Genomic DNA, 27,809 nt, shown 5'->3' with positions numbered 1-27,809 from the left:
TCTTGTACGCGCTGACTCGGCCAGTGTCACGCTGACATGCTTTAGCACAGGTCTTAGTGATCACATTTAAGTAGTCAGGACACTCTGATGTCTGTCAGCACGGTGGTATAAACAAGAACATGTGCGTAAACCTTTAAAATGAACTGTATACTCTTACTAATATAGTAAAGTAGTAATAATAAAGTGCATTTTTTACCATGTGGCTCATATAAAACTGTCTGTTAAAGTCATATATAATGACACACTCACTGGCCACTTTATTAGGTACACCTGTTCTAACAGGTTGGTCTGTCAATTTCAGGAACTGCTAAATCATTATAATTTATGTACCTTTATTCATGTTCCTGTGTTTTTTTTTATCAGTCCTCTCTCTCATCACTGCGCATGCTCACTGGCTCCAGATGCTGGAGGAGGAGGAGGGAGGGCCCGCTGGTGCAGCTCCACCCCGGCGCCCAGTGTGCAGTTTAAATGGTACGGCTGTCAAGTGGACGGGGGGTCATTTGGACTGTTCGTTTTTGGAGTACACCTCGTCGACGTCGGCCGCTCCAAAGCCAAACTTTCCAAAGTTTTCCCCTGAAAGTCACATTTCTTCACAGGATGTAAGTATATGTCTGTGTTGTTGTTGTTGTTGTTGTTGTTGTTACTCTGCGGGTTTTCTGGAAGTGCGCTGATGCTGTGGTGCACTTGTCATCCCTGGTGTTCACTTTTACTCCGTCCGTCTGAGGACCAGGACGGTTTGTGACTGTACCTCCTTTTTCTTTGTTAAATTTATACACGAGAACAGTAATAATGTATAAGGTAAACAAAACAACGAATATTAATTATTTGTCTGTGTTATTTAGAAAGTTCTAGAGCTTAGTTGAGAAGTTCATATTGTTAACTGCGTCACTTTTTAGGGTTACCTTGGGGGACGACGGCGACATTTTGGCTCTTACTGTGTAGAATACGTGTTTTTTTGCTAAATAATGATGCCAATCCTCGCTTTTTATGTATAGCACGCTATTGAAAAAGATGAAATACACAATATATTGTAATTGTACTTGGCAAAAAGCATTCGGACATTCATGTACACGTACATACATGCTAATTAATGCATATCATGAATACACCTGGCTTTTTAGGGTTACCTTGGGGTACGACGACGACATTTTGGCTCTTACTGTGTAGAATACGTGTTGTTTGGCTAAATAATTATGCTAATTCTCGCTTTTTATGTACAGCACGCTATTAAAAAAGATGAAATACACAATATATTGTACTTGTACTAGGCAAAAAGCATTCGAACTGCTATGTACACGTATAAACATGCTAATTTATGAATGTCATGAATACACCTAGCATAACAGACCGTTTCCACAGCACATTATTTGTTTGACATTCCAAATATACAGCAGTAGGTCAAACCCAGGTTTTACAAATAACATTAATTATGCTTTTACTCCACATTTAAGAGACGTCCAGGGTCATGCTATTTTTCCAATAAAGTGCTTGATACGTAATTATACTGTATGATCATTAGCATTGCTAAAACAACAAAACTAATGGTGGTCTTAGACTTTTGCATAGTATTCTACGTTGTAAACGTAACAAAAAATGTATAGATAAAGCATTAAAGTAGGTATCAACAGTACAACATACTGCAACAGCTTTACACAGAATAAGGAATAACATATTAGAATGTAAACTATATGCTTTTATATATGTATTAAAGTGCACTAGGTAATGCACTGTTTATACGCTCTATTAATGACTGTATTGTGGACACACACTGCAGTTGTACAGTAGTAAAAGAAGTAAAGGGAAGTTCAAGTGAGGTTTTGGATATCTGCAGAGAAACCGGCAGTGGAGCTCTGGGAGTTTCCTGTTTTCCATATATGGTCATATAAAAAGACATGTCCATCAACTGTGGTGACCATTGTGGCTAAAGTGAGAAGTGGTTGACACACATTACAAGAAAAATACACTAGTTATGCTGCTACAGTTTACAGAGTCAGATATGACAGTATCTGTGTTACATTTTACAGTGTATACACGCTCACCTTTACATATAATGTGTTCTTTACAAAGTGTCCCATTATGTGATTGGCTGCAGGTTAACAGGTGTACCTAATAGTGTACGTTATATTAATATTTTTGCTTGTGCACATTGGATACTCGTGTATTAGTCTCATTTAACTTGACACTGACCTTTCCAGTTGATAAATGATCCATGATTGCTCATCGCACCATAAACGGATGGCAAAACACAAAAAGTCTTAAAGACTAAACTCTGGCTTGACTGCACAGGCACACAGTGCAGTTGCTGGCATGTTTTCTGAGCACAACCATTCCCAATATGGGACGAATCAAAGTGTTGTCATAAGTCTATTTTAGTCAGCATGATTTGATTATTTTAATGCTCTGGTCCTAATAATCTCATGGGGCATGAAACTCGATATGTGCCATGGTTATTAACAAAATGAAGAACAGGAGGAATAATTATGTGAAACAGCTCGGAAAGGAAATGAGGCCCTGCAGGTCATCGTGTTGTCTCCAAAGTGACATGTCCATCCACTTCCATGTTGTTGTCCTTTATCCTGTAGACCTCCTAAGTGTTGTACTCAGTTTTACTACATCATATAATAATGATCTGAAAAGTAATGCTGGTGTAGCTTAACATAGGTAAATACTGCTCTAAAAGAAGCAGGTCAGTGAGTGTGTGTTCCTGTGTTGTGACTCAGAATTAATCTTTTTAGTGTGATGCCTGTGACCACCTCACCACCCACCAACGCCACCTGAAATTTCCAGTATATGACTTATCTTCTTTTCCTGTCAACCCCCTTTCAGACACCAGAGTACAAGCCTGTGTTGACACGGGGGTCAAAGTTAAAGGGGGATGATGAAGAGGACCTCGACTAGCAGCACTTATTCTAACAGGGAGGGGCGTGTCAGGAAAAGTTTGCTTTTATCTGCTGTCATAATCTGGCCATCAAAGTATCAGCTGGTCCCTTCCTCGTTCCCTCCCTGGAATGCTTGTTTCGCTGGACTCCAGCAGCACCAGCTTTGCAGTTTTTTGGCAAAAACGACAAGCTTCTGTTTCCGGGTCCTCTGGTAGTTTCTGTGGGGGTTTGGTTTGGCCGGTCCTTTGGGTGCACTTTTAGAGTTTCTCAGGAGGCTCAGTGGCTTTTTTACATATTTCCCACTCTATTAAAGTGTGTGCCAGGACGGTGGAGACTCAGCAGTTCAGAGGCAGATACACCTCATAACATTTTTATAGTTTTATTAGACTGAGTTGCTGAGGGACATAGTGTGTGGGACATGGTGCTGCCATGCTGCTGTATTTCTAATATCTGTGCTTATCCCTCAAAGTCCCAGACACTTGTTCCTATTTTGGCCAACGGCTTTAAAAATGAATGCCACCATGAGCCAGTGTGAAGCATGACTGTTAAAGCTCTGGGCCGCCTCAGTCCCTCTGCCTCACTGTTATCATATCGAAGTAAACGACAAAGCCAACAAGAGACATACTATTCCCTATATGGGCTTTGTTTGGAAGTTCTCTTGCCTCGCTGTTTAGGTCTACAGAAAAGAGTCCTGCTCCAGACGAGGGGTCCATATATGGTCATCACAGCACGAGACTAAGCCTCCCTGCACACACACGCAGGGAGAGGAAGATGTGGGGGGAATGGATGTCGTCAATTAAGCATCGTTTTAACGATTGAGTAGAACGACATTGGACATTAGAGGTGTGTGGATTCTGCAGATGCTGCAGGTGGAGTGGCTGACATCTTTGTTCCTAGTTTAGCTATATATCAATTTACCAGGCTCAGTATTTCGATCTAATTGAGGGAGCGATTTGTTTGTGTGTTTCCCTGGTAGAGTGTGTGAAAAAGTGTGGGGTTGAGAGGGGGTGGAGGTCTGTGAGAAGAAGTGCACTCTGGGACTCCCCAGTGGATGAAACACATTAACTCTTCGAGGCGAAACCAGATGCAGGAGAAATGTTTTGGAGCATGTGTCTCCTCTAACTAGGGAGAGTCATCATTTGCTGCCATGTTTACGGCTAAATATCTTGGGGAAGTTAATCTAAGTGTATTTGTTTCTGCCAAATATTGCAGTTGCAAGATAGTTTTGCTGCACTTCAATTGTCACTGCACACATATCTTTTAATTATCATATTCTGTGTGCACAAGTTGTTGTCTTTTAATCTAAAGGAAAATATTTTTTACGCATATAATAAAGTTTAAATTGTGACATTTCCATTGTCCATTAGTAGTATTGTACAACTGCATATTACACTGTGGCGATTCTTCCTGCCTTACTTTGTTCCCATTTACCTCCTTCATTACATCCTTACTCCCTTCTTACTCCCTTTCATGGTCACTCATCCACCTCTTTTGTTCCCTTCAACAGTTGGCCCTCCACCTTAAACCAAGATGTCCAAGAAGGCCCCGAGTGAGGATGAGAAATTCCTCTATGTTGACAAAGACCTCCTGAACAGCCCCATGGCACAGGCCGACTGGTCGGCCAAGAAGCTGGTGTGGATCCCGTCGGAGAAGCATGGCTTCGAGGCAGCGAGCATCAAGGAGGAGCGCGGTGACGAGGTGCTTGTGGAGCTGGCCGACAGCGCCAAGAAACTGACCGTCAACAAGGACGACATCCAGAAGATGAACCCTCCCAAGTTCAGCAAGGTGGAGGACATGGCGGAACTCACCTGCTTGAACGAGGCCTCAGTGCTGCACAACATCCGCGAGAGATACTTCTCTGGCCTTATTTATGTGAGTTTACACCAACAGCATGACAACACTCACTGAATTGAAACATTAACTACACAGATGGATCTAGGGCCTAATTCTGAAATAGTTATTATACTTATACTAGGGATAGTTCAGTTTTATCGCCATCAGTGAGTTCAAATGTGTTATCTTATAACTTCACTGTTTGGAATCCTTCATTCAAATGAATTTAGGTTATGCAAAGTTACCAAATACGGCAGCAGTAGACAAACAACTCCTGTGATCACTCAAGCTAAAAATTGTGATTTTCTCAATGGTCTTTGGTGCAGGAGAGTGAGTGGTTCTCCAAGCTTCAGTTTCCAGCGTGTTGAAGTTTTTAAGTGGCTAAAATCAGTTTTTCCCTTTTCCTGAACGGAATTATTCCTATAAATACTAATTCATGTTCTAACATGAGTGGATTTTAACGACATTTCAACCTGTATTACTCTTCTTCGTTCTCGTAATCTCTTTTCCTCAGACGTACTCTGGCCTGTTCTGCGTGGTGGTGAACCCCTATAAAATGCTGCCCATCTACTCCGAGAAGATCATTGACATGTACAAAGGAAAGAAAAGACATGAAGTGCCCCCTCATATCTACTCCATCACTGACAACGCCTACAGAAACATGATGCAAGGTAGGACTTTTTAACTGTTCTCAGGTTCCCTTGTGTGACGTGACGTGGACAAGAAAATGAATCGTCAACATTATGCACTTCTTTATTTTGGTCACTAAGTGGCTGTGAGTGTTTGTCTAACCCATTACTTGCTGTAATAAGCTACAGGAAACCATCAGATAAAATTAATGAATCAACCTGACATGACAAAGCTACACAAGAGCTTGTATAGAACTCTAGCTGCAGTAAAATCAGGATATACTTGGACATACTTCATTCAATATATGGATTCCCTGCTAATGCTTGTCTGCTGGGACAAGCTTTGACTTAACATTGCATGGAAACATGCAGACTGTTGTGCCTCATACATAATAATGCAAAGTATTTGAGCCGTCAAAGGTTTTTCGAGTGATTAGTGTCGAGTTGAAATGTTTGGTTGTGAGCTGTGGTATCAGCTGTCAAAAGTGGAGCTTTCCTCTCTCGGTGATGACAGCTCACAGCTTTGTTCACTGAGTGGTTGATAAAAACTACAAATTGCTCAGTGTTGTCAGTTTCAGATGCAGAAGTGTGTTTGTCCATAAATGTGACTTGTGTAAGCGTGGAAATGTTGATAAAAATATGAAAGAGGACTTTTTTACGGACAGCTTTGGAGTCAGTGTCTCATGGAGGTGGCGATAGTCGTGCTTATAGTAAATGGTGCTCAGCTAACCCTGCAGTGGTGCGACTTCAGAGCGGCCGCTTTCCCATAGAATCTGTTTCTTGTGCGTCCAAGGGGTCATGCCCACTGGACTCAATGTTGACGTGAGGATGTCCTCTCAGAGGAGTTGACATCTGGATTAAGAGCTGGGTGGAGGCCAGTGAAACATTTCCTGTTGTAGCAACGCCAGCCCCCTTCCCATTTAAATCATCCAGCTCTTTTTTATTTTCCGTTTAGTCAATTTATATAAGAGTTTTGCTTAGGTTAAAATAAAAGGGATTTAAACTATTTTCCAATGAAACAGGATGTTTGGACAAAACTTGAAGTAATTGTTAGGAAGTCGGGCTCAAGAAAAAGTGCCATGCTATGGCTGCAGAGAGAGAGAGATTTAGAACAGACTGAGGATGCTGTAAATACCAGCCAAACTAACAATGGTTAAGCTGAAGCTTTTAAAGGCATAACGATGCATCAATCAAAAATCTATAATCAAAATACTACTAATATTGTCACCTCCTGTTTTTTTTTTTTTTTTTTTTTGAATACACTAGAATACTAATACAAAAGAATCTGATTAGCAGCATCTGATCTGGCAGCTCTGCGACATGACCAAATTATGCGAAAAGAAAACAAATGCATACCTTTGGATTTTAGTGGTTTACGTCTGTGATTCTCACTTAAGGAAAGCAGCTGTCCATAAAATGTGTACATTTGGAGGATTTCACTTGGCTGAGACACAGGAAATTACTGTATTTTTATAACCACAGCAATTTTGTGTAAATACGGGGTCATAAGTAAACACGAAGAGCCAGGATATGGAGTGGTGTTTGCAAGGCTGTTTGGATTGCTCTTCTCCGTCACATCGTCAGCTGCAACTTCAAGACCAGGCTCTGTTAATAAGAAAATCCACACACTTGTTTTCAACCCGGGACACTGTGTGCACAAGACAAGAGTGTGTTTTTATTTGGGACTAAACAAGACAAGGCGTTTTCTGCGGTTCATGATATATGAAATGACAGCTGGCATTTTACCTCACGGACCACCCAATCGGATTCAAGCTGCTGTGCGAGTACAGCAAAGGGAGCAGCAGCACAAACAGTGACCGCACAGTCATTTAGCTGCACAATTAATCGCTAAATCAAAATCACAATAAGACCAATATAAATGTGGCTGGCCTGGGAACTGTTATTGTTGATGCATTAGAGGGATTTCCCATGAAGCCTTGAGTGATTAATGATGCGGCGTGTTTTACACACAGTGACGCTGAATGAACAGTTCCCCCGTTTGAGTGGAAGTTGTGCAAGTCCAGATAACTTAGAGGCGTTTTCCATGCAGTCTTGCCTGAGATTTCGTCCCCTTCACCCTTTGATGTCCCTGAGATAAAAATGTCAAACACCCAAGCAGCAAGCGACGGTTCTCTCCCAGTGTATGAAATATACTTTGGGAGCATTTTGGATCCCTACCATGGCATTTTTGTCAATTATCATTCAGCAAGAGTTCTCCTCTGCACGATTTAAGACCACTTAGAATCAAATGTAATGCCAACTTCATAACCATAACAGTTTAAAGGACAAATAGGGAGCTAAAATACATTGAAATGTCACTATCTGGTCCATGAATAGTAACGTTTAGGGAGGTCCAGCAGCAGCGACTATTTCATCTGCCTGTTTCTACTTTTATATACAAACTGCTCTATGATTTGTGTGTAAGCTTGTCAGTAAAGTGTAGCACTCAACCTGCTGCTCAGGCATCTGTAGAAGGAAGGAGGGGGCACAAATTGTGTCTACAAAGGATGCCCAGCTGCAGCTTGCAGACGATTAATACCTATTTTAAGGGAGCATTAAAAGCCTTCGTCATGTGAATTTCAAGGGCAATTTCACATTGACCTTGTGACCTGTTGTCCTAAGGTTAGGGTTAGGGATAACTCTTTGTTTAGGCTGTCCAAATGAAAAGGAGTCATTGCAGTGTCCTTAAAAGGATAGCTGTGCGAATGTCTGTGCACACTTTACAATGCCTCACTATATTAAGATGAAGATGTGTTTGTGTTGTGTCTTTTTCCACTCTGTGTTCCGTCTTATTCTCACACTGGATCATGTGTGCAGCAGCGCAGGCTTTAAGATGTCATTTACTGCACTGCTGCAAAGTCGTCTTTTCATTCAGCAGTGCTCAGCAGCCCAGGATACAGTTACAAAATAGCCGTACATGGACTTTTTTTCTCTCAGGAGTATTTTTGGAGACAATATAATGAGTCATTGCTCAGCACATTCAGGATTGATTTTTCTATGGTTAGAAATCAAAAGGTTGTGGAGGTTTTTGTGTTTCTTTAGGCACTGGGGAGCTTTTGCAAATTAACTTTGAACTGAGTCCCAGCTGGTGTCTTAAGACTTACATCACAGTGATCTTTTTTTCATCTTAATAGGGTTTAATGTGCTGTTTTGAATTCCTGTACGTACGATATATCCTCAGCCAAACACAAAGAGGGGGAAAAACATGTATTGTACTTAAGTTATTGCAGATTTCTTTGGATTACCTCCTTATGTCTATGCTTTTGTAAACAGTTGTGACTCTTACTTACAGACTGTATATGCACACAAAGTCTTCTAACATGGCAACATGTCTTTGTCTTCCACAGATCGCGAGGACCAGTCCATTCTCTGCACGTAAGTGAACATCTAATACATCCAAAAACATCCATCACCCTGGACTGTCTCATTCATGTTCGAAGGCTGTGTGTGTGTGTGTGCGCGCATTTTGCTCATGTGAAAGAACAGTTACATAATGCTTGTATGTACACAGAGGTAAACTAATCAGATACACCACTGGTTTTCCCAATTTGTAATGGCAAGAAATAAATCACTGTTTAACAGTGAGGACGTTGGTGAGCGGTTTGCGTTGGTTTTGTCGTGTTTTTGCGCTGTGTAGTTGTGTTGTTGTGTTTAAATGTCCAGCTTGAATGTGTTCATGCTTTCACAGCGCTCCCTTGGGCCGCGGCCTCGCTTTCCTCACAGACTCTCAGTCAGGAAGTTTGCCCTGCATCCTGATGGGAGATCCAGATTAGCTCTCCCGAATGTTTGGGCTCCGTTGTGATTGTTTGTTTGTTTCAAGCTTATTCTTCAGAACTTTGACAAATGGCCTTCTTCTGTCAGGCAATACTAGGCCGATCTTTGAACTAGTCTGAACCCCAGTTTGACCTTGTAGGCTGTGCATTACTGCGTCTTTCCACTGAGTTACAGTATGTTCAACAAAAACCCTGGTTCCAATCAATCAATCGATGTTTATTTATAGAACCCTAGAGAGCATGTAAGCCTGTAAATATATATATCACATCACCATAATCCAACACAGACTTAATGCCATATAAAGACAAACAGGACTTGACCCTACACAAGTACAATTTGAATACAAAAACATTAAAAAGATAGCTGATAAACAACAGTGAAAGGAGGATAATGAAGGTCACTTTGAGTTGATAAAAAGGAAATGAGAGGAAGGGCTCTTCCTCTGTAAGACTCTTTTTATTCTAATATGTCCTATTTTTAGAAAAGTCTTTGATCACAAAATACATTTTCTCATGGTAATAAGGCTTAAACCTTACAATGTTATAAATGGCAGTATTTATCCCTGTGTGTGTGTGTGTGATAATTAACACAACAGATGTTTAAAGAACATGTACTGTGTAGCTGACTGTAGTGACTAAACTTTATTTACCGAGCTTCGTTTCATGACCTGGTAGAGCTGTGATGCAGTTGAGTTAATCCAAACTCTCTTTAAGAGCTCTGTTATAGCCAGACTCAGCCTCAGCAGGACTCTGGGTCCTTATAAGGCAGAAATGTTTCTGGTGCGATACATGGAATGTCATGTATGACATTCGCCCCCCCTGTGCGTGTGTGTATGTGGGTGTGTGTTGTGGACATTGTCAGTATTGTTTTTACAGCAGTTCATCACAGGGACCTTGCATCTTCATCGTGTGACCTTTAGGTTAAATATTTGCTAATGTGTTGTTATAGGAGTACATAGACTGAGCGAGTCCTTACAAGACATTTTAAAGCTGAACTGGATCGTGTGGATCAGCAATCAACGTTGCTCAAGGTGATGCCAAGGCTGTTTTAATAACCTGGCACTATGGAACATGATTGGTGTAAATTATAGTATGTATTCCAGGCACAGCTAGAGCATAGGAAAACAGTAAAACACACATTTTAAGTCCTTATGTTATCACAGAAATTACAGAATTAATCAGCTAATAATGATTCCATCCCCCTGGAATATAGGCAGGTACCTCAGCATGAGTATTTCTTGATTTGTTTATGTTTAAGTGTTTCTAAAAGAAGCTCTAAACAAAGCTTCCTAGTGTGACAGTACTGCAAATGAACTAATTGGCTAAGATAGAGTTTATTCGTGTGATTCTAGCAGTGACCATAGTCCTCAGACGTCCCATGGGAAATAACTGGGAGCCTACTTAGATCCATTCTCGACATGTTGACATTTCATCCCAGCAAGGGTCACCAGTTTCCTTTTTCTACTTTTCATTGCTTGCGTGTGTGAAAAACTGGACTTTGATTGAATTAATATATTTTTGGGTCATGATGAGGCAGGATGTCGCTGAAGAGAGCCGATGCATTGTCTGATGAGTGCTTGAATGTGTCTTAATGTCTCTTCTATAGCTTTGTCCTTGTGATGCATCACTGGATGTGTGGGAAACACAACTTGGAGCCACGCGTTGTGAAATGATTTGTTATTATTAAATAAATTATATTAGCATTTTTGTCCAAAAACAGAAGCAAAGTCATAATAGCCAAGGAGCACTTGATAGAAGATCTGAGGGATTAACTGTATTCTGTTGCCTACAGTAGGGCTCTGAATGTCGTGCATCCATACCAGACGTGAACTGGATGGAGTAATTAGATTCCTCTCAGAGCTGCCAAGCCCTAACAGAAAGAACATCCCATTCCTTTTATGGAGCCTGGTCTGAGGATGTGTCTGCTCACTGCACTCCGACAGCTCTGGTATCATTCAACGTTCTGTCTCGTCCAAAGTGTCTGTGATCGTTTTCCTGGAAAGAAAGGCCCTCGTGTTCTGGCTTCTGTTTGGAAATGTTTGAGTTAAAACTCTTTCAGATGTCTCGACGAGTGTCAGGTTCACGTGTCGCGTATATAACTCTGAACAATGATCTCGTAAATGTCGTCATTGTCTCCCGGGCTGCGTTAACACTGACGAACCACGACAGGAGGCGATGAGGTGATGAGTTTAAAGGACTAAATCAATATTTCCATTGTTGTTGTTACTGATTACTGTCATGTGTGTGTGGTAAATATTAATGTTTATGGCTCAGCGTACTGGAAACAGTTGGAAACACTTCGACCTAAACTTTAGCTGTCTCACTTTACAAAGGCTACTATAAAGATGAGGCAGGAAATGACCCAAGAAATCTTTAAAAGGAGAGAAATAGCATTTTACATTAAGAGATGAGAACATAGACCATATATAAATTAGAAGGAGGCTAGAAGTAGAAGTTGGCCACTAGGGGGCAAAAATATATATGGGAATATAGTCTAATTGTCTTATTCAATATAACATGATGTCAGCTTGGTAGATTATATTCCATTTAGAGGAAAATAGATATTAAAGCATTGCATTATTATATGAGTGGACACTTATTGATGACTGGCAGCTGGTATCGTCCATTAGGAGCCTGGTCTTATTACAAATCTGATGGCTTTAGCATATTATATACACCCTATTTCCTCAATCTCTTGTTCTCATCATCATAAAGAAGTAAAATCTTTAAAACAAAAAAAAAACTGCAGGACTTCCTGGAGCCAAAGTCATTTTTAGCGTGTACAATTAACCTCTGCATGTTATTGGACTGTGGGAGGAATCCCCCCAACACACACATTCATGGAGAAAACGTGCAGAAAGACCCTTGTTCTGACCAGGTCATGCAACAGCGCTAACCACTATCCCGTCATGTGATCCCTTAAATATTACATGACAGCAATAATTGAAACAATTCAAAAAGAAATGTATGGTAAGTAAGACATCCTATAATATGTAGGAGATGATCATAAGGTCAGTGAGTAGTGTACATGGTGAATAATAACACAATGCTATGTGTCAGGTGTTATCTCTGCTGCACATGATTCCCATTCAGTTAAGCCGGCTTGTTGAACTGCGAACAGAGAAACCTGTCACTTCTGATAATATTCTCATTCTTCCCTTCCACTGTCTCTCCTTTTCATCCTCTTTTCATTGTTTTCTTCTCCCCTTCTCTAGTGGGGAGTCTGGTGCTGGGAAGACAGAGAACACCAAGAAGGTCATCCAGTATCTGGCTGTCGTGGCCTCCTCACACAAAGGCAAAAAGGACAGCAGTGCTGTAAGTGTCCGTGTGAACTGTCCCCGTGTTTGTGTTCAAAGTTAGGATGTGCTAAACCAGTTCCCTCACTCTTGGATATATATATATATACAGTATCTGCCCAGTTTAATCCTGTATATTGCCATTTCCCTCCAAATAGCAACAATCAGGAGCACAGTTTGCCTACGTGAGTAAAGGGGAATGCCTCGCGTGTGTTTTCGTGTGGTGTTTGTGTGTGTGTTCCTTCATTAGGTCAGAAAAATGCATGAAGATGATATCACTTAATGACTCCCCCTCAAAAAACATTTGTAATGATTTTTGTCTTAGAACAAAGGTCAGGATCCCTGTTAAATTCAAGATGTTTGCCATAAATGTTTTCATTCCTGTATCTTGACCCAACCAGAACTGATTTAGACTGCATGACCATCATAGAACTGACTCGCAATCACTTTATTTTCAAACCTGTGAAATGCTGTAAAATGAGTTGCATACTCCCGAACAGGTTTACCGCGTTTATTTTGGGGCGTCTGTCCTCTTACGAACACCCTTTCACTGCCAGTGGAGACGCGGCTGAAGCCTCCCTGGCAGTGACAGCGTCTCTCACAGATCAACGAGCACAGTGTGAGCATGCCCATCTCCTGTTGTGGTCCCTCAAACACCAAAACCCCCCCTCCCTCCCCCGTTCTTCTCCTCATCCTCCCACCTGCCCAGTAGCCCTGACGGGGGGCACTGACTGTGTTGTGTTGTGTTGTGACGTTTATTGGACCTTGTTGTTTGCACGGTGTGGTATTTCTAAAAGAGAGTTTGTTGTTTCTTGATGGCTGAAAACGAGCTCAGAGGGCGTGCGGACGCCTCTTGACTAGATGTTGTTGGTTTGTGGTGTTGGTTTGGTACTAGAAGAATTATTTTATAGGTTATTTTGCTTTCTTTTTTTATTTTACCCTCACCTCTAAATGACCTCAAGGTTCCCAGTGACCTCGCCTGACCAAAAATAGCACTGGCTTGATCTCTTTTCCTCTGCTCTTACGTTCTCTCTCCTCCTCAGGCACTGCTTTGACTTTGAAAACAGAATCTGAAAAGAAGCCACTCCGCTCCGCTCCTCTTGCTGTTCCTTTATTTTCTTTCTTCAGTGCTCCGTTTGTCTTGTCTCTGTTCTTCCCTTTCTTTTTCCAGTGGCTTAAATAACAAAAGGACAACCCTCTCTCTGCTTTGCCAACCCTGAACTGCACCTCATCATCTGGTCTGTATCTTTCTGGTTTCACCATAATCTTTGAAAAAACTTAAAACCCTAAACATTTTTTGACAAATTGTGTTGGGAAAAAGAGAGGCCAAGGGAGATGCCTGTCCTGAATAATATATACATTAGTCATACTTCAAACATAACAGCATTTAAATGTGTTATATATCTTATCAAACAAATCTTTGTTGATTACAGACCGGGCTTTGTTTGACACGTCTTTCAAAAGACACAATAATCCATTACCATTCTTCATTGTTGTCGTCTCACATTGCCAAATTAAATCACAATATGATATGATATGATATGATAAAGCAGAACAGTTTGTGTAACTATGCGTTTGACAAAGAGACAAAACAGTAATATATACACTATTTACATAGATCAATTTCACACAATATACGCCAAAAAGTTACTAACCAAAAAAAGAAATAATCTGAGCCCCGAGGGCTTATTTCTGCCTCATCTTTGATCTCATTAAATCTCAGAGTTGCACTTTTCTGGCCTCCCCCTCGTGGCTTTAGCTCGTTGACAGTGATAGCTGCAGGGAGTGTTTTTAAAGTTATAGACGAGGTAAGGTAGAGGTCTGCAGCAGCACCTGACCTTGTTGCCAGGCTGACACAAACCCCTTTGATCAGGTGGATTAGCTCAACGCTCAGCGACGGACTGTCTGCCTCAGTTACTGACCGTCGCCCACTTCCACCCACCTGATTTACAGGCTCTGCAGTCATGATGGAAGAAAATCACATCTCCACAAGCCTGTTTGTGAATCTTAGTTCTTCTATACAAAGTCAAAAAGACTGTCAGGATTATTCAGAGGTTTTGTTACGATAGCATTACTGTGATGCCTCGTGTGGCCCGGCATAACCTCACTGTGATTATACTGTTACAGCTAACCATACATTTATTACTAAGGAGCTAATTAGGTCCCTTACCTGCTATTTTGATCATTTACTTGGTCTTTGGAGATGGTATTCTGGTAAAGACTTCCCTAAATCCTGTCCACTTTTAACCCACCAAACACCATCCACTGCACCCCCACCTAAAAGTAATGTTTCTGTGTGTCATTGCTTTTATCACTAGGGGGAGCTGGAGAAGCAGCTCCTGCAGGCCAATCCCATCCTGGAAGCCTTCGGAAATGCCAAGACCATCAAAAATGACAACTCCTCTAGATTTGTGAGTTTGCCATCAGTATATGAAGATATGTCTTGGTTGTTGTGGTTTAACTGGTATGTTGTGATTTCTGCACCCTGTGACATCATTCTTCATCCTTCTAACAGGGAAAATTCATCCGTATTAACTTTGATGTGACTGGCTACATTGTTGGAGCTAATATTGAGACATGTATCCTTTCAATTATTTTGTGGTTTTTGATGTGTTCATTTATTTCTATCTCAGTTTTTGGACTTTGTTTTTGAGTTTTAATTGAAAACTTAAGTTGTTTTTGAAGCTTTGATTTAGTGCCACATCTGAACCCATCTGGTGTTTGTTGTTTCTTAAAATTTAGATGTGGTTGTCGCTGCATTCGTGGACCATTAATATTCAGTTTTATTATTTCAGAAATCATCTTAACGAGGGAATACATCAACTCTAACATTTAAACACAGTAAATATCTGTGACCCATTTTTATTCCATCAATAATGTGATTTTATGAAATGCAAAATGCATGTATCTGCTACAACAGTAAAACCAGTTGCGATGTTTTAATATTGCAGCTGATAGATGTATGTTTTGATAGGTAATTTACCATGTTTTTGTTTTTTTCCCCCTGAGAGATGGTGACAGATCAGATCGTTATGGGGCTGAACAGCAGTGGTTTATTTAGCATGACTCTCAAAACACACAGTTTGTATTCTTTAACAGCTGACTGTTCTCAGATCTGCTGGAGAAGTCTCGCTGTATCAGACAGGCAAAGACAGAGAGAGCTTTTCACATATTCTACTACATGATTGCTGGAGCCCAAGACAAACTGCGAGGTGAGAACTAATAGTACAGTGCATATCATCACAGTCACATTAAACCATGGCATTTAAGTATAAGCTGACAAAAACATAACCACCTGTGTAACTCGGTGTTTTATCCTCAGAGGAGCTTCTCCTGGAGCCATTCAGTAATTATCGCTTCCTGAGTGCGGCTCACGTCCAGATCACTGGCCAGCAAGATGACGAGATGTATGAAGAGACCATGGAGGCCATGAGCATCATGGGCTTCAGTGACGAGGAGAGAATCGGTACCAGTGATACATCTCGTCTTATCTGTGCTTGTGGAGTCAGAAACCACTCCTGTCACTCTGAACTCTCACACCTCTCTGTTTCAGACATCCTCAAGGTTTGCTCCACGGTGATGCAGCTGGGAAACATTGAGTTCAAGAAAGAGAGGAACCAGGAGCAGGCCACTATGCCAGACAACACTGGTTGGACACCTTTTACCTCGCTTATATTAGAAAGAGAAAACGTATAATTTCAGTACCAACGCATTTCTTTGTTGTTGTCTCTCCAGCGGCTCAGAAGGTGTGTCATCTGCAGGGAATCAACGTGACAGACTTTACCCGCGCCATACTCACGCCTCGAATCAAAGTGGGCCGAGAGGTGGTGCAGAAGGCACAGACCAAGGAACAGGTAATATTATACAATTAGAGGATTGTGAACCATGAAAACAAAGAAACCAATTCTGGGCTTGGCAGAAATACTTACCTTCTTTACCTAATTAGAAGTGATACCTGAAAAGTCTACTTAATCGGGTATATTTCTGTTTCTGTGTGTATGAATTTGTCAGGCTGACTTTGCCACTGAAGCTCTGGCTAAGGCTGTGTTTGAACGGCTGTTTCGCTGGATTCTGTCCCGAGTCAACAAAGCCCTGGATAAGACTAAGCGTCAAGGAGCCTCCTTTCTGGGAATCCTCGACATTGCCGGCTTTGAGATCTTTGAGGTAAAGACAAAAAAACACAAAAAAACGTGTTCATATAGCTTTTGTATGTGCCTTAAGCTCTTGTTTGTTGTTGTCGATGTTGCAGGATAACTCCTTTGAGCAGCTGTGCATCAACTACACCAATGAGAAGCTACAGCAGCTCTTCAACCACACCATGTTCATCCTGGAGCAGGAGGAGTATCAGAGGGAGGGCATCGAGTGGCACTTCATCGACTTTGGCCTTGACCTGCAGCCTTGCATTGAGCTCATCGAGAGACCAGTGAGTGGCCTTTAGAGACTAATCACACAAAGTCCTGCTTCACTTATATATCTAAGCAAATTATGCATATTATGTAATATGGTATAATGTATTTTTTATAAATAACAGTTGTTTTCTGTTGTAGAATAACCCCCCTGGCATCTTGGCCCTGCTGGATGAGGAGTGCTGGTTCCCCAAAGCCACAGACATCTCCTTTGTGGAGAAACTCATGAATACACAAGGGAACCATATTAAATTTGCCAAACCTAAACAGCTCAAGGACAAGACGGAGTTCTCTGTTCTGCATTATGCTGGAAAAGTGAGTATAAAGTCCCTTATTCTTGTGTTGACTCGTCATTTGTGTAACATGAATAAAGGCTACTATTTCTGTGCTGATTGCTGACGTATTGTTAAAAATCACATTTGTGTTTATTTTCGCATTAAAAGATAGAATGACTCCTTCATTTTCAACAGACACAAATATACCTTCCGTGAGAATATGGAGAATTGCATTTCTGGGATTTATCTTCTTTTTAAATGTGATGTTTTTTGTAATCCTGAGGATTTTTCTCAGGATTAGACTGTGCAGACTGTGAAGCCCTTCAAGGCAAACTGTACAACTCATAAAACACGTGATGTCTTCTTTAGGTGGATTATAATGCCACTTCCTGGTTGACGAAGAATATGGATCCTCTGAATGACAACGTCACATCGCTGCTGAACAACTCCTCCAGTCAGTTTGTCCAAGACCTCTGGAAAGATGGTGAGATGTTTGGCTTTTTTTTGGTTTGGTCAAATATAGCTCACCTACAGTGGCTTAGATGTATGTTTTAAATAAGGTATTCATGCAGATTAGGTTAATTGGAAGACTAATCTATAGTTCCATAAACATGTCTTTTGTATATTTTCAGCGGACAGAGTGGTCGGTCTTGACACGCTCGCCAAGATGTCCGACACCTCGATGCCGAGCGGCTCAAAGACCAAGAAGGGAATGTTCCGCACAGTGGGACAGCTCTACAAGGAGTCTCTGGCCAAACTCATGACAACACTGCACAACACCCAGCCCAACTTTGTCAGATGCATCATCCCTAACCACGAGAAGAGGGTAAAGAGAAGTGACATTAACACTAGTGATGGTGTTGAATATAAAGTTATGGTCAATGATCTTCTAGTTTTGGCTCAAAGCTGCTTTACGTGACCGTTTTGCCCAATTACGAAGCAACTTGGGGTTAAGTTGCCCAAGGACGATTAGTGGAGCCTGGAATCAACAACTCGCTCTTTCACCTCTACCACTGAGCTACCATCGCCTCAAATATTGGTGTATGTTGTCAGTGGCAGATTGGGTACCTTTGCTCAGGGGCTCATTGTGTTACAAACCCAATCTCTTTCTCCTTCTGCCCAGTTGATTCCTTTTAAAAGAGGTAGCTGAGCTAGCCGGGCTGAGATCTCACCAGATCCCGTAAACTTAAATTGAATAAGCATGGTAAAACTCATACTCTTCTCAGTCAGGAAAGCTGGACGCCAATCTGGTCCTGGAGCAGCTGAGGTGCAACGGTGTGTTGGAGGGGATCAGGATCTGCCGACAAGGATTTCCTAACCGAATCGTCTTCCAGGAGTTCCGACAGCGGTGGGTGGGATCTCATGGCTCACTAAGCTTTTTTCTAAATCTAGTTCATAACATTGCAATAAAGACATTTTTCTTTCTCCTCACAGTTATGAGATCTTGGCTGCTAGCGCTATTCCCAAAGGTTTCATGGATGGCAAACAAGCCTGCTGCATCATGGTAAATTTACACTCGACTTTGTTGACCCCATATATGTACACATATTAAGTTAAACTGAGTCTCGTCTTACCCATGGAACTTCTGTCTCCTGTCATAGATCAAACATCTGGACCTGGACCCCAACCTGTACAGGATCGGACAGAGTAAGATCTTCTTCCGTACTGGAGTGTTGGCCCAGTTGGAGGAGGAGCGAGATATGAAGATCACCGTGATCATCATTGCTTTCCAGGCCCAGGCTAGAGGCTTCCTGGCCAGAAAGTATGAATGAGCTTCCTCACTCACACTGCACCCTTTGACAAAAATCTTATGTATTATACAGCTCAAAACTCCACTATATCAGGTCTAAAGGAAGGTTTATTTTCCAATTATATTATGTGTGATTTCTTGTACTTCCTTGTAAAGGGCATTCGCCAAGAGGCAGCAGCAGCTCACAGCCATGAAAGTGATCCAGAGGAACTGCGCCGCCTACCTCAAACTCAGGAACTGGCAGTGGTGGAGGCTCTTCACAAAGGTCCGCTGCTAACTCATCAAGATCACATATAACCTACAAGCAACACATATACATTTTCCTGGACTTGGATTTTGAAAACACGATGTTGCATGTTCTCTTGTACCACAGGTCAAGCCTTTGCTGCAAGTGACCCGACAGGAGGAGGAGATGGGGCTGAAGGAGGTCGAGTTGCAGAGAGCCAAAGAAGTCGCGACAAAGGTTGAGTCTGAGCTGAAGGAGATCAGCTTGAAACACACAACGGTAAAGAATGACATCTTCACATTTGTGCATTCACTGGACCTCACAGCCATTTAAGAAGAGAGAATATTGTAATGTCTGTGTGCTCCAGGTGTTGGAGGAGAGGAATGCGCTGCAGGAGCAGCTGCAGGCAGAAACAGAGCTGTACGCTGAAGCGGAGGAGATGAGGGTTCGTCTCGGTGCTAAGAAGCAGGAGTTGGAAGAGATCCTTCATGAGATGGAGGCGAGGCTCGATGAAGAAGAAGAACGTTCTCAGTCACTGCTGGTGGATAAGAAGAAAATGCAGCAGCAGATGCAGGTCTACACCTCTGCTTCCTGTCCTTTGTTTTCTTCTTAATTCTACTACTACTTTAATATAGTTTCTTATATTTTGACATTTATATGCTATACATACTCTGACAATCTGATGTAAGTTCAGTGACCGAGCACAAGTTCTCTTCCTGTAGGAATTGGAGGAACATTTGGAAGAGGAGGAAGACGCCCGGCAAAAGCTGCAGCTAGAGAAGGTGACCTGCGAGTCAAAGATCAAAAAGCTGGACGATGACATCCTGGTGATGGAGGACCACAACAACAAGCTGCTGAAGGTAAATACTGATTCTAAGGTTCAAAGGGTCCTTTATTGTCATTCTGAAAATTACAACATTGATTTCTGTGTCAAAAGACTGTGAAAGTGATGAACAGATGACCTACTTTCTGGTGTTTTGCAGGAACGGAAGCTGATGGAGGAGAGAATTGCAGATTTCAGTACCAATCTGGCTGAGGAGGAGGAAAAATCAAAGAACCTCACCAAACTGAAGAACAAACACGAGTCCATGATCTCTGAATTAGAGGGTGAGTGTAATCTTTATACACGCTCAAGTACTAAACATTGTCAAACACACACTGTGACAAGCAGAGCTGTGCTCAAACTATAACCTACTGTTATCCTTCTTCCATTATAATAGTCCGTTTAAAGAAAGAAGAAAAGAGCCGCCAGGAGCTGGACAAGGCCAAGCGGAAGTTGGAGGCGGAATCGAACGACATGCAAGAGCAGATAGCCGACCTCCAGTCTCAGATTGCGGACCTCAAAGCTCAGCTCGCCAAGAAGGAGGAGGAGTTACAGAATGCTTTGGCCAGGTACAATTACAAAAAAAATTCCCCCTCTCTGAGGACATAGTACACAACAACAGCTTTGTAGTTCTGTTTGTGACTTCAGTTATTCTCAGTACTTAATACTGTTTTTTATTGTTTTTTTTCTTTTTCAGGTTAGAAGATGAGACAGCCCAGAAGAACAATGCTCTGAAGAAGATCAGGGAACTGGAAGGACACATCTCTGACCTGCAAGAGGACCTTGACTCTGAGCGGGCGGCCAGAAACAAGGCAGAGAAGATCAAACGGGACCTTGGAGAGGAGCTGGAGGCCCTCAAGTCTGAGCTGGAGGACACCTTGGACACGACTGCCACCCAGCAAGAACTAAGGTTAACCATACAATACTTAGAAGTTAATACAAATATAAAGTTATATGTAAGAAGTGGATTTGTTTGACTATATCCACATAATTCTCACATCTTTTCTGCAGAGCCAAACGTGAACAGGAGGTGACGTCGCTGAAGAGAGCCATTGAGGAGGAGAACCGAACCCATGAAGCCCAGGTCCACGAAATGAGACAGAAACACACCCAGGCAGTGGAGGAACTCACAGAGCAGCTGGAGCAGTCCAAACGAGTAGGCCTGCTTTATCTAATACAGAAGAACTAAGTCAATTAGCTTCTTTGTTTCTGTTTCCTTTATCTGTGTCATTACTTTTTTCTCCTCTGCTCAGGTGAAGTCAAACCTGGAGAAGGCCAAACAAGGTCAGGAGAAGGAGATGTCCGAATTGACGATGGAGGTGCGCTCACTGTCCCAGGCCAAACAGGACGGGGAGAACAAGAGGAGGAAGCTGGAGGGTCAAGTGACCGATCTGCAGTCGCGCTTCAGCGACAGCGAGAAGCAGAAGGCTGAGCTGGGAGAGCGCTGCTCCAAGATCACTGTAAATATGTTCTCACAGTACAAAGACAGCAAAAATTCACATATGCATCCATGTGTGTGTGCTCAATATAAATGTCCAAGAAACATCATGTTCTCCTTGCTACAGATTGAACTGGACAGTGTGACAAACCTACTGAATGAAGCAGAAGGCAAGAACATCAAACTGAGCAAAGATATTGCAAGCGTAACCTCCCATCTCCAGGACACACAGGTAAGTGGGAGTTTACATATACTCATCCCCATTAAATATATTTGCTGTCAATAAGTTTAAATATAAACACTGACCTGGTGTGTTGCTACAGGAGTTGCTGGCTGAGGAGACACGTCAGAAGCTGCAGTTCTCCACAAAGCTCAGACAAGCCGAAGACGACAAGAACAGTTTGCAGGAGCAGCTTGAAGAGGAGGTGGAGGCCAAGAGGAATGTGGAGAGGGTGGTGTCAACCCTCAACGTCCAGGTCAGCAGTCAAAAAGGAGTCATTACTTGACCTTGAAGTGTGAACAGTTGGAAAGATAGTAACCCGTAACCTTACTTCCTACAGTTATCAGATGCCAAGAAGAAGATGGATGAGATGACCGGGAACATTGAGCTGCTTGAAGAGGGCAAGAAACGTCTGCAGAGAGATTTGGAGTCGGCCAACACCCAGTTTGAGGAGAAGGCCTCGGCGTACGACAAGTTGGAAAAGACCAAAAACCGCCTGCAGCAAGAGCTGGAGGACACGCTGATGGACCTGGACAACCAGAGACAGAACGTGTCAAATCTGGAGAAGAAGCAGAAGAAGTTTGACCAGGTCGGATCAATTATGCACGCCATAGCGTGAACTTGAGACTAAAATATAACGGGAAAGAATATTAATATAGATTACAAATGTGATTATATAATTAGTATAAGAGGTGCTTCTGATGTCACATTATTATAAATGTACATATACATATATATATGTGTTATTTGTTCTCCAGATGCTGGCTGAGGAGAAGAGTATCTCCAGCAAATATGCAGATGAGAGAGACCGAGCTGAAGCTGAGGCCAGAGAGAAGGAGACCAAAGCCCTGTCACTAGCGAGAGCTCTGGAAGAGGCCCAGGATGGCAGAGAGGAGCTGGAGAGAGCCAACAAGGCGCTGAGGGTGGAGATGGAGGACCTGATCAGCTCCAAGGATGATGTGGGGAAAAGTGTAAGTGCAGAAGAAGTCACACGCTGAAAGGCACGCCGTTTAATTCCAGTTAATTTCAAGGAAGAACCTTTGATGGCAGGTCCACGAGCTGGAGAAGTCCAAGCGTGGCCTGGATGCCCAGGTGGAGGAGATGAAGACTCAACTGGAGGAGCTGGAGGACGAGCTGCAGGCAGCTGAAGATGCCAAGCTCCGTTTGGAGGTCAACATGCAGGCCCTGAAGGCCCAGTTTGAGAGAGACCTGCAGGGACGCGACGAGATGGGAGAAGAGAAGAAGAGGCAGCTTGTCAAGCAGGTGAATAAAAACATCCCATCCTGGTGGATATGATCTGAATCTACTCTCACAGAATATCATTATCGTACTCACACAAAGAGTGGATGATCCTCACTGACCACAGGTCCGTGAGCTGGAGACAGAACTGGAGGACGAACGTAAGCAGAGGACACTTGCGACAGCAGCCAAGAAGAAGCTGGAGACGGACATTAAAGATCTGGAGGGACATATCGAGTCGGCCAACAAAGGACGAGATGAGGCCATCAAGCAGCTCCGCAAGTTACAGGTGAGATTAAAGGAATTGAATAAAGCCAGTTTATCTAAAACTAGTAGTTTGGATTCTGCATATCAATAATACAATACAGTATTTCTAGGTATTTAATTAGGGTAGTAACAGCTTCCAACTATGCTGATTGTCTCTGCTCTCCTCCTCATTTCTCTCTGACTCTTTTCCTGCTTCTCTTCCAGGGCCAGATGAAGGACTTCCAGAGGGAGCTGGAGGATGCTCGTGCTGCCAGGGAGGAGGTGCTGGCCACTGCAAAGGAGAGCGAGAAGAAGGCCAAGAGTCTGGAGGCTGAGCTGATGCAGCTACATGAAGTAAGTAACACGTTTGACTCCTAACAAGTCACAAACATGTTTGGTTGAGCAGATTTGTGATGTGATGAATTTGGTCTGAAGGACCTGGCTGCAGCAGAGCGGGCGAGGAAGCAGGCTGAAGCCGAAAGAGATGAGCTGTCTGATGAGCTGGCCAGCAACTCCTCTGGAAAGTGGGTAGCAAGTCCTTTCTTTTTGCCTTTGCGCGTACTTATGCAGACATGATTTAAACCGGTGAATGCTGTGTTTAGGTCAGCCTTGGCAGACGAGAAGCGCCGCTTGGAGGCAAAGATCTCCCAGCTGGAGGAGGAGCTGGAGGAGGAGCAGAGCAACATGGAGATCCTCAACGACAGGCTGAGGAAGAGCTCACAGCAGGTGACCGGAATGCTGCAGCCACATCCATCCCTCCTTTACTGCCTTCTCACTGTCATGCTAACAGCATTGTATCCCCATCCGCAGGTGGATCAGCTGACCAACGAGCTGCAGACGGAGCGCACCACCTCCCAGAAGAACGACAGCGCTCGGCAGCAGATGGAGCGCCAGAACAAGGAGCTGAAGGCCAAGCTCCAGGAGATGGAGAACCAGGTCAAATCCAAGTTCAAATCCTCCATCACCGGCTTGGAGGCTAAAGTGGCACAACTGGAGGAGCAGCTGGAGCAGGAGAACAGGTTGGGAACAGGGAAACCAGTTGTACTTACTGTGAACTGTATTCAAGGATCAGTTAAAGGCCCAGTGTGTAAGATTTACACAGAATTGCACCAAGAGGGACGTCGTTCTTCATAAAACAAGCTTGCACTTCAAAATAAAATACATTTCTGCTCCTTTATTACCATTTTATTTCAAAATTTCATGGTTCATGGTTGCTTCTGTCTTGGGTTTTCTCAGGGATAAACAGGTCACTGCCAAGAGTTTGCGCCAGAAGGACAAGAAGATGAAGGACCTGATTATTCAGGTGGAGGACGAGAGGAAACAGGCAGAGCAGTACAAGGACCAGGTACGCTCACTGTAGAAGAAGCAGTTTTGTTGTTTCATTATGTGACTGTCAGTGTGTATTTAGTGTTTGCCGTTTATTTGTTTTTCACTCCTGGTCCTGGGGAGCCACTGTCCTGCATGTTGAAGGTGTTTCCCTGCTGCAGCACACCTGATTCAAATAAATGGCTCGCTTCAGCAGAGCTCACTGATGATCTGAATCAGGTGTGTTTGAGCAGGGAAACACCTAAAACATGCAGGACAGTGGCTCCCCAGGACCAGGAGTGAGAAACCCTGCATAAGAAGTGAGCCTTGACATTTCCACCCATTTGTTCGCCAGGCGGAAAAGTCAAACACTCGCATGAAACAGCTGAAGCGGCAGCTGGAGGAGTCCGAGGAGGAGTCTCAGCGCGCTACAGCCGCGCGCAGGAAGCTGCAGCGCGAGCTGGACGAAGCCACGGAGGCGAACGACGCCATGGGCCGCGAGGTCAACTCTCTGAAGAGCAAACTCAGGTAGGACAGAGCACCAAGGAGTTTGTCTTCCTTCCTGTGTGACTTTCTGTCAATCTCTGTATTTCTTTATGTTTTGATGAACAACTGGAGTGTTTTATCTTTCTCTTTTTTTTATTCATCTGAAGCTACAGACACTGGACACTGCAGATTTAAACATATACTTCACACACTGGTAAAGTGAAGTTAGATTAGGATGTTAGTGAGAGATAAGGTCACTCTAATTTTTTTATTCATTTCATTGTTTACACAAAATTCCTCAGCTCCACTCTGATCACTGATTTTCTCCAAGTACCACCAGAGGACGCTCTGTGTGCCACAGTTTGAGAACCATGGATGTAAAGTATATTTTTAGCCTCATTAAGCACAAGCAAAAAACAATCATGTCCATCTCTATTCCAGAGGCAACCCTGAACCCAAGGAGTAACACAGCAGGTACCTCTGCACCCAAATGTGACCCCATCACCATTCTCTATCATAGCTTACATAACTTTCCATTCGCCAGTGCACACTCTTAACGCTCTCATCTCTGTCATCGAGGCCAACTGAGAGAAATATGGCTCATCCTCGGATACCAGAGGTTATCTTTCAGAGATAATCTTTCAGTGCCTAGTCTATTTACACATTTGGTTTCCATTAAATCTGTTTCCTGGTGGCCACATTTTTCTCAGTGCTTGGTTTAAATTGCCATAAACCATACTCATTTTTCCTGAGGGCAGGAGTTGAATGAGTTCCAAAGATAACCAGCGCGCTTGGCCCCGTAACCAAAGCACAGCCTGTACGTTCTCTATTTCATCAATGCTCCTTTGAGTGCAACACAAAGCTGGTTTTGTCATCATCAACAACAACAACAACAACAACACAAAACGTGTATATTCCAGCTCCGCTCGCTCACTGTGACAACATGTATGCTGTGTGTCTGTGGTGTCGTAGGCGCGGAAACGAGCCGTCCTTTAGCAGCGCTCCCAGGCGTATGGGTGGAGGCCGGAGGGTGGTGGAGGACGCCTCAGAGGAGGAGGGCGACTCTCAGAGCGACTACAATGGAACAAAGTCTGTGGAGTAAGGGACGTCCGAAACAAACAAAACAATCATCAGAATTAAGTCTGCCACTTCAGAATGACTTCAAAAGTCTGATATTCTATCTAGTTCTTCGCTATCACGTCAAACAAATATATATTTTTCCTGTCGTTTCCTGTCAGAATTGTACTGATCTGTCTTCTGTGTTTTTTTTAAGCACCTTTTTCTTTAACAAACCAATCAGGACTTCAGTATCAGCGATGGCAGTTGCTTTTGGAGGCTCTGGTGATGTGTGATTTGCGGTTTCCTTTTTTAATTTAGATTTTTTTTTATTTGACACTGTGTTTGTACTGCACTGAACGACTGATACTTTCTTATGCAAGGTTTTGTACACAAAATAGAATAGGTGCCTCTAATTACCACGCAAAGCTGCCGGGCAAAAACCTCAGGTCTCCACGACGAGTGACCTTAGATTTTAAAGGCATATGAGATAAAAAATGATGTAAATCTACAGATGTTAGATGTTGACTATGACCAGCGACTGTTGTCTTGTTGCCTGTGACTGCTGTTAGTGTTTCAGAGCGCCGGTGAAGTGGATTTATAGTCTTCTATATCCAGTCGGTGCTGTCACTTATATCCCCAAAGAACAGATTATATAGCCATTAAAACGTGTTATATGTGCACCTTTCCCCTGGCCAGATATGTTTAGATAATTTAGTTCACAAATAGCAGAATATCTACTATAAAATAATGAGCCAGGCGTCAGTATTAGTAGTTAGGAGCGCTCATTTACCTTTATCCAGATTTACTATACGTGTTCAAATAGCCCCGCCTCCCCGTCATCACCCTGAACTTTCTCTGACGTTATATGTAATCAACTGATGTTTACATGACACAATTCATATGTATTAATTTTTGAACCACCTGCACAAGAAATAAAGACATTAAAAAAAAGAAAGACGGAAGAAAAGCTCTTGATTTTCTACTTTTATTGTTTCTGAATTCTCACAACAGAACATGTTTGTTTGTTTTTTCTCTTCTGCTCAGTTATGTAGAAAAACAACTGCGAACTGTCAGGATTAAAGCTGGGTGTCAGCACCTCAGGCTCATACAGTCAAGTCCCAATACAGAAGAAGCAGTTGCAGAGGTGCTGTAAACTTACACACACAGTGCACAGTACACAGTGGTCAGAGATTACATTCACAGTTAGTTCAGGAAACGGTAGCAGACACTGCATTTCTCATTTGTATCTGGTTCATTCCTACACATAGGATTAGAGCTGAAACAATGCAGCTCTACATAGGGTGCAGTAACGCAGTGATGACTGTGGAGTAAATGTAATATTTAGATATGTACTGTAATATCTGCAGCTGGGTGACAGTAGTGATATTACAGAATAAACAGAAACATCTCAGGGGTGGAAAACACAGCTACTTCCCCAATAACCTCTCATCCTAAATGGCAGGAAACGTTCCTCAATATAGACTCTATATACCTTCAAATATAAGATGTACTGTGCTCATCTTTGACCTGCTCAAATCTATTTATTGCTTTGTAGTTTTCCCCCCTACTCCCCACTATAACTCTCTCCGTGGCAAACAGGAGGTCTCACTCTGTGATAACTATGACTATACATTCAGTAGTGCACGTAAGTCTACCAAAAAGTCAAATTAAAATAAATGATTAGTAACATGTTCTTGCCGACGTGATAGGTCAAACAGGTAGGTTTTGTAAACACAACGAGAGAAAGCACTCGGGGGGGGGGGGGAGGAGCACAGACCTCCGATCACTTTTGCTAGCATTTCAACCAAACTATACAGTGACGCAGACCTTTATTAAGCACTCGTACATGATTCTTTTCAGAGCAACGCTAACATTTTAGTAAATCATGCAATGGCTTGAAAAGAATCCTTGTCATTTCGTCCTTAG

The 27,809-nt window shown here is 42.7% G+C and overlaps 1 protein-coding gene across 1 annotated transcript; it reads left to right on the top strand.

The window, feature by feature from the left end:
* Window positions 1-489: 489 nt before the first annotated feature.
* LOC310941178 (myosin-11-like) lies at window positions 490-26,683 on the top strand. The gene is made up of 41 exons (XM_083906302.1): window positions 490-599; window positions 4,387-4,751; window positions 5,227-5,383; window positions 8,689-8,716; window positions 12,330-12,429; window positions 14,729-14,821; window positions 14,926-14,989; window positions 15,524-15,622; window positions 15,733-15,876; window positions 15,964-16,059; window positions 16,146-16,264; window positions 16,422-16,574; window positions 16,660-16,833; window positions 16,958-17,131; window positions 17,461-17,575; window positions 17,724-17,917; window positions 18,318-18,439; window positions 18,526-18,595; window positions 18,693-18,853; window positions 18,998-19,106; window positions 19,215-19,346; window positions 19,435-19,641; window positions 19,790-19,927; window positions 20,051-20,174; window positions 20,288-20,459; window positions 20,588-20,800; window positions 20,902-21,046; window positions 21,144-21,350; window positions 21,456-21,560; window positions 21,652-21,804; window positions 21,889-22,137; window positions 22,307-22,519; window positions 22,599-22,811; window positions 22,915-23,076; window positions 23,259-23,387; window positions 23,469-23,557; window positions 23,636-23,759; window positions 23,844-24,052; window positions 24,270-24,378; window positions 24,694-24,866; window positions 25,797-26,683. The coding sequence occupies exons 2-41, from the start codon at window positions 4,410-4,412 to the stop codon at window positions 25,924-25,926; spliced, it is 5,910 nt and encodes a 1,969-aa protein (XP_083762428.1). The 5' UTR covers window positions 490-599; window positions 4,387-4,409; the 3' UTR covers window positions 25,927-26,683.
* The last annotated feature ends 1,126 nt before the right edge of the window (window positions 26,684-27,809 follow it).

This window comes from Microchirus variegatus (assembly GCF_963457635.1).
Source record: "Microchirus variegatus genome assembly, chromosome: 19".
Classification (NCBI taxonomy): domain Eukaryota; kingdom Metazoa; phylum Chordata; class Actinopteri; order Pleuronectiformes; family Soleidae; genus Microchirus; species Microchirus variegatus.
Note: the sequence above shows the minus strand (reverse complement) of the source record. Positions and strands in the feature narration are given on the sequence as shown.

Excerpts from the sequence above, each read along its gene's own strand:
- LOC310941178 (XM_083906302.1), top strand. The coding sequence starts at position 4,410 with ATGTCCAAGAAGGCCCCGAGTGAGGATGAGAAATTCCTCTATGTTGAC. Across the intron at positions 22,812-22,914 it reads AGAGGCAGCTTGTCAAGCAG|GTCCGTGAGCTGGAGACAGA; the intron begins GTGAATAAAAAC and ends CACTGACCACAG. Across the intron at positions 24,867-25,796 it reads TCTCTGAAGAGCAAACTCAG|GCGCGGAAACGAGCCGTCCT; the intron begins GTAGGACAGAGC and ends GTGGTGTCGTAG.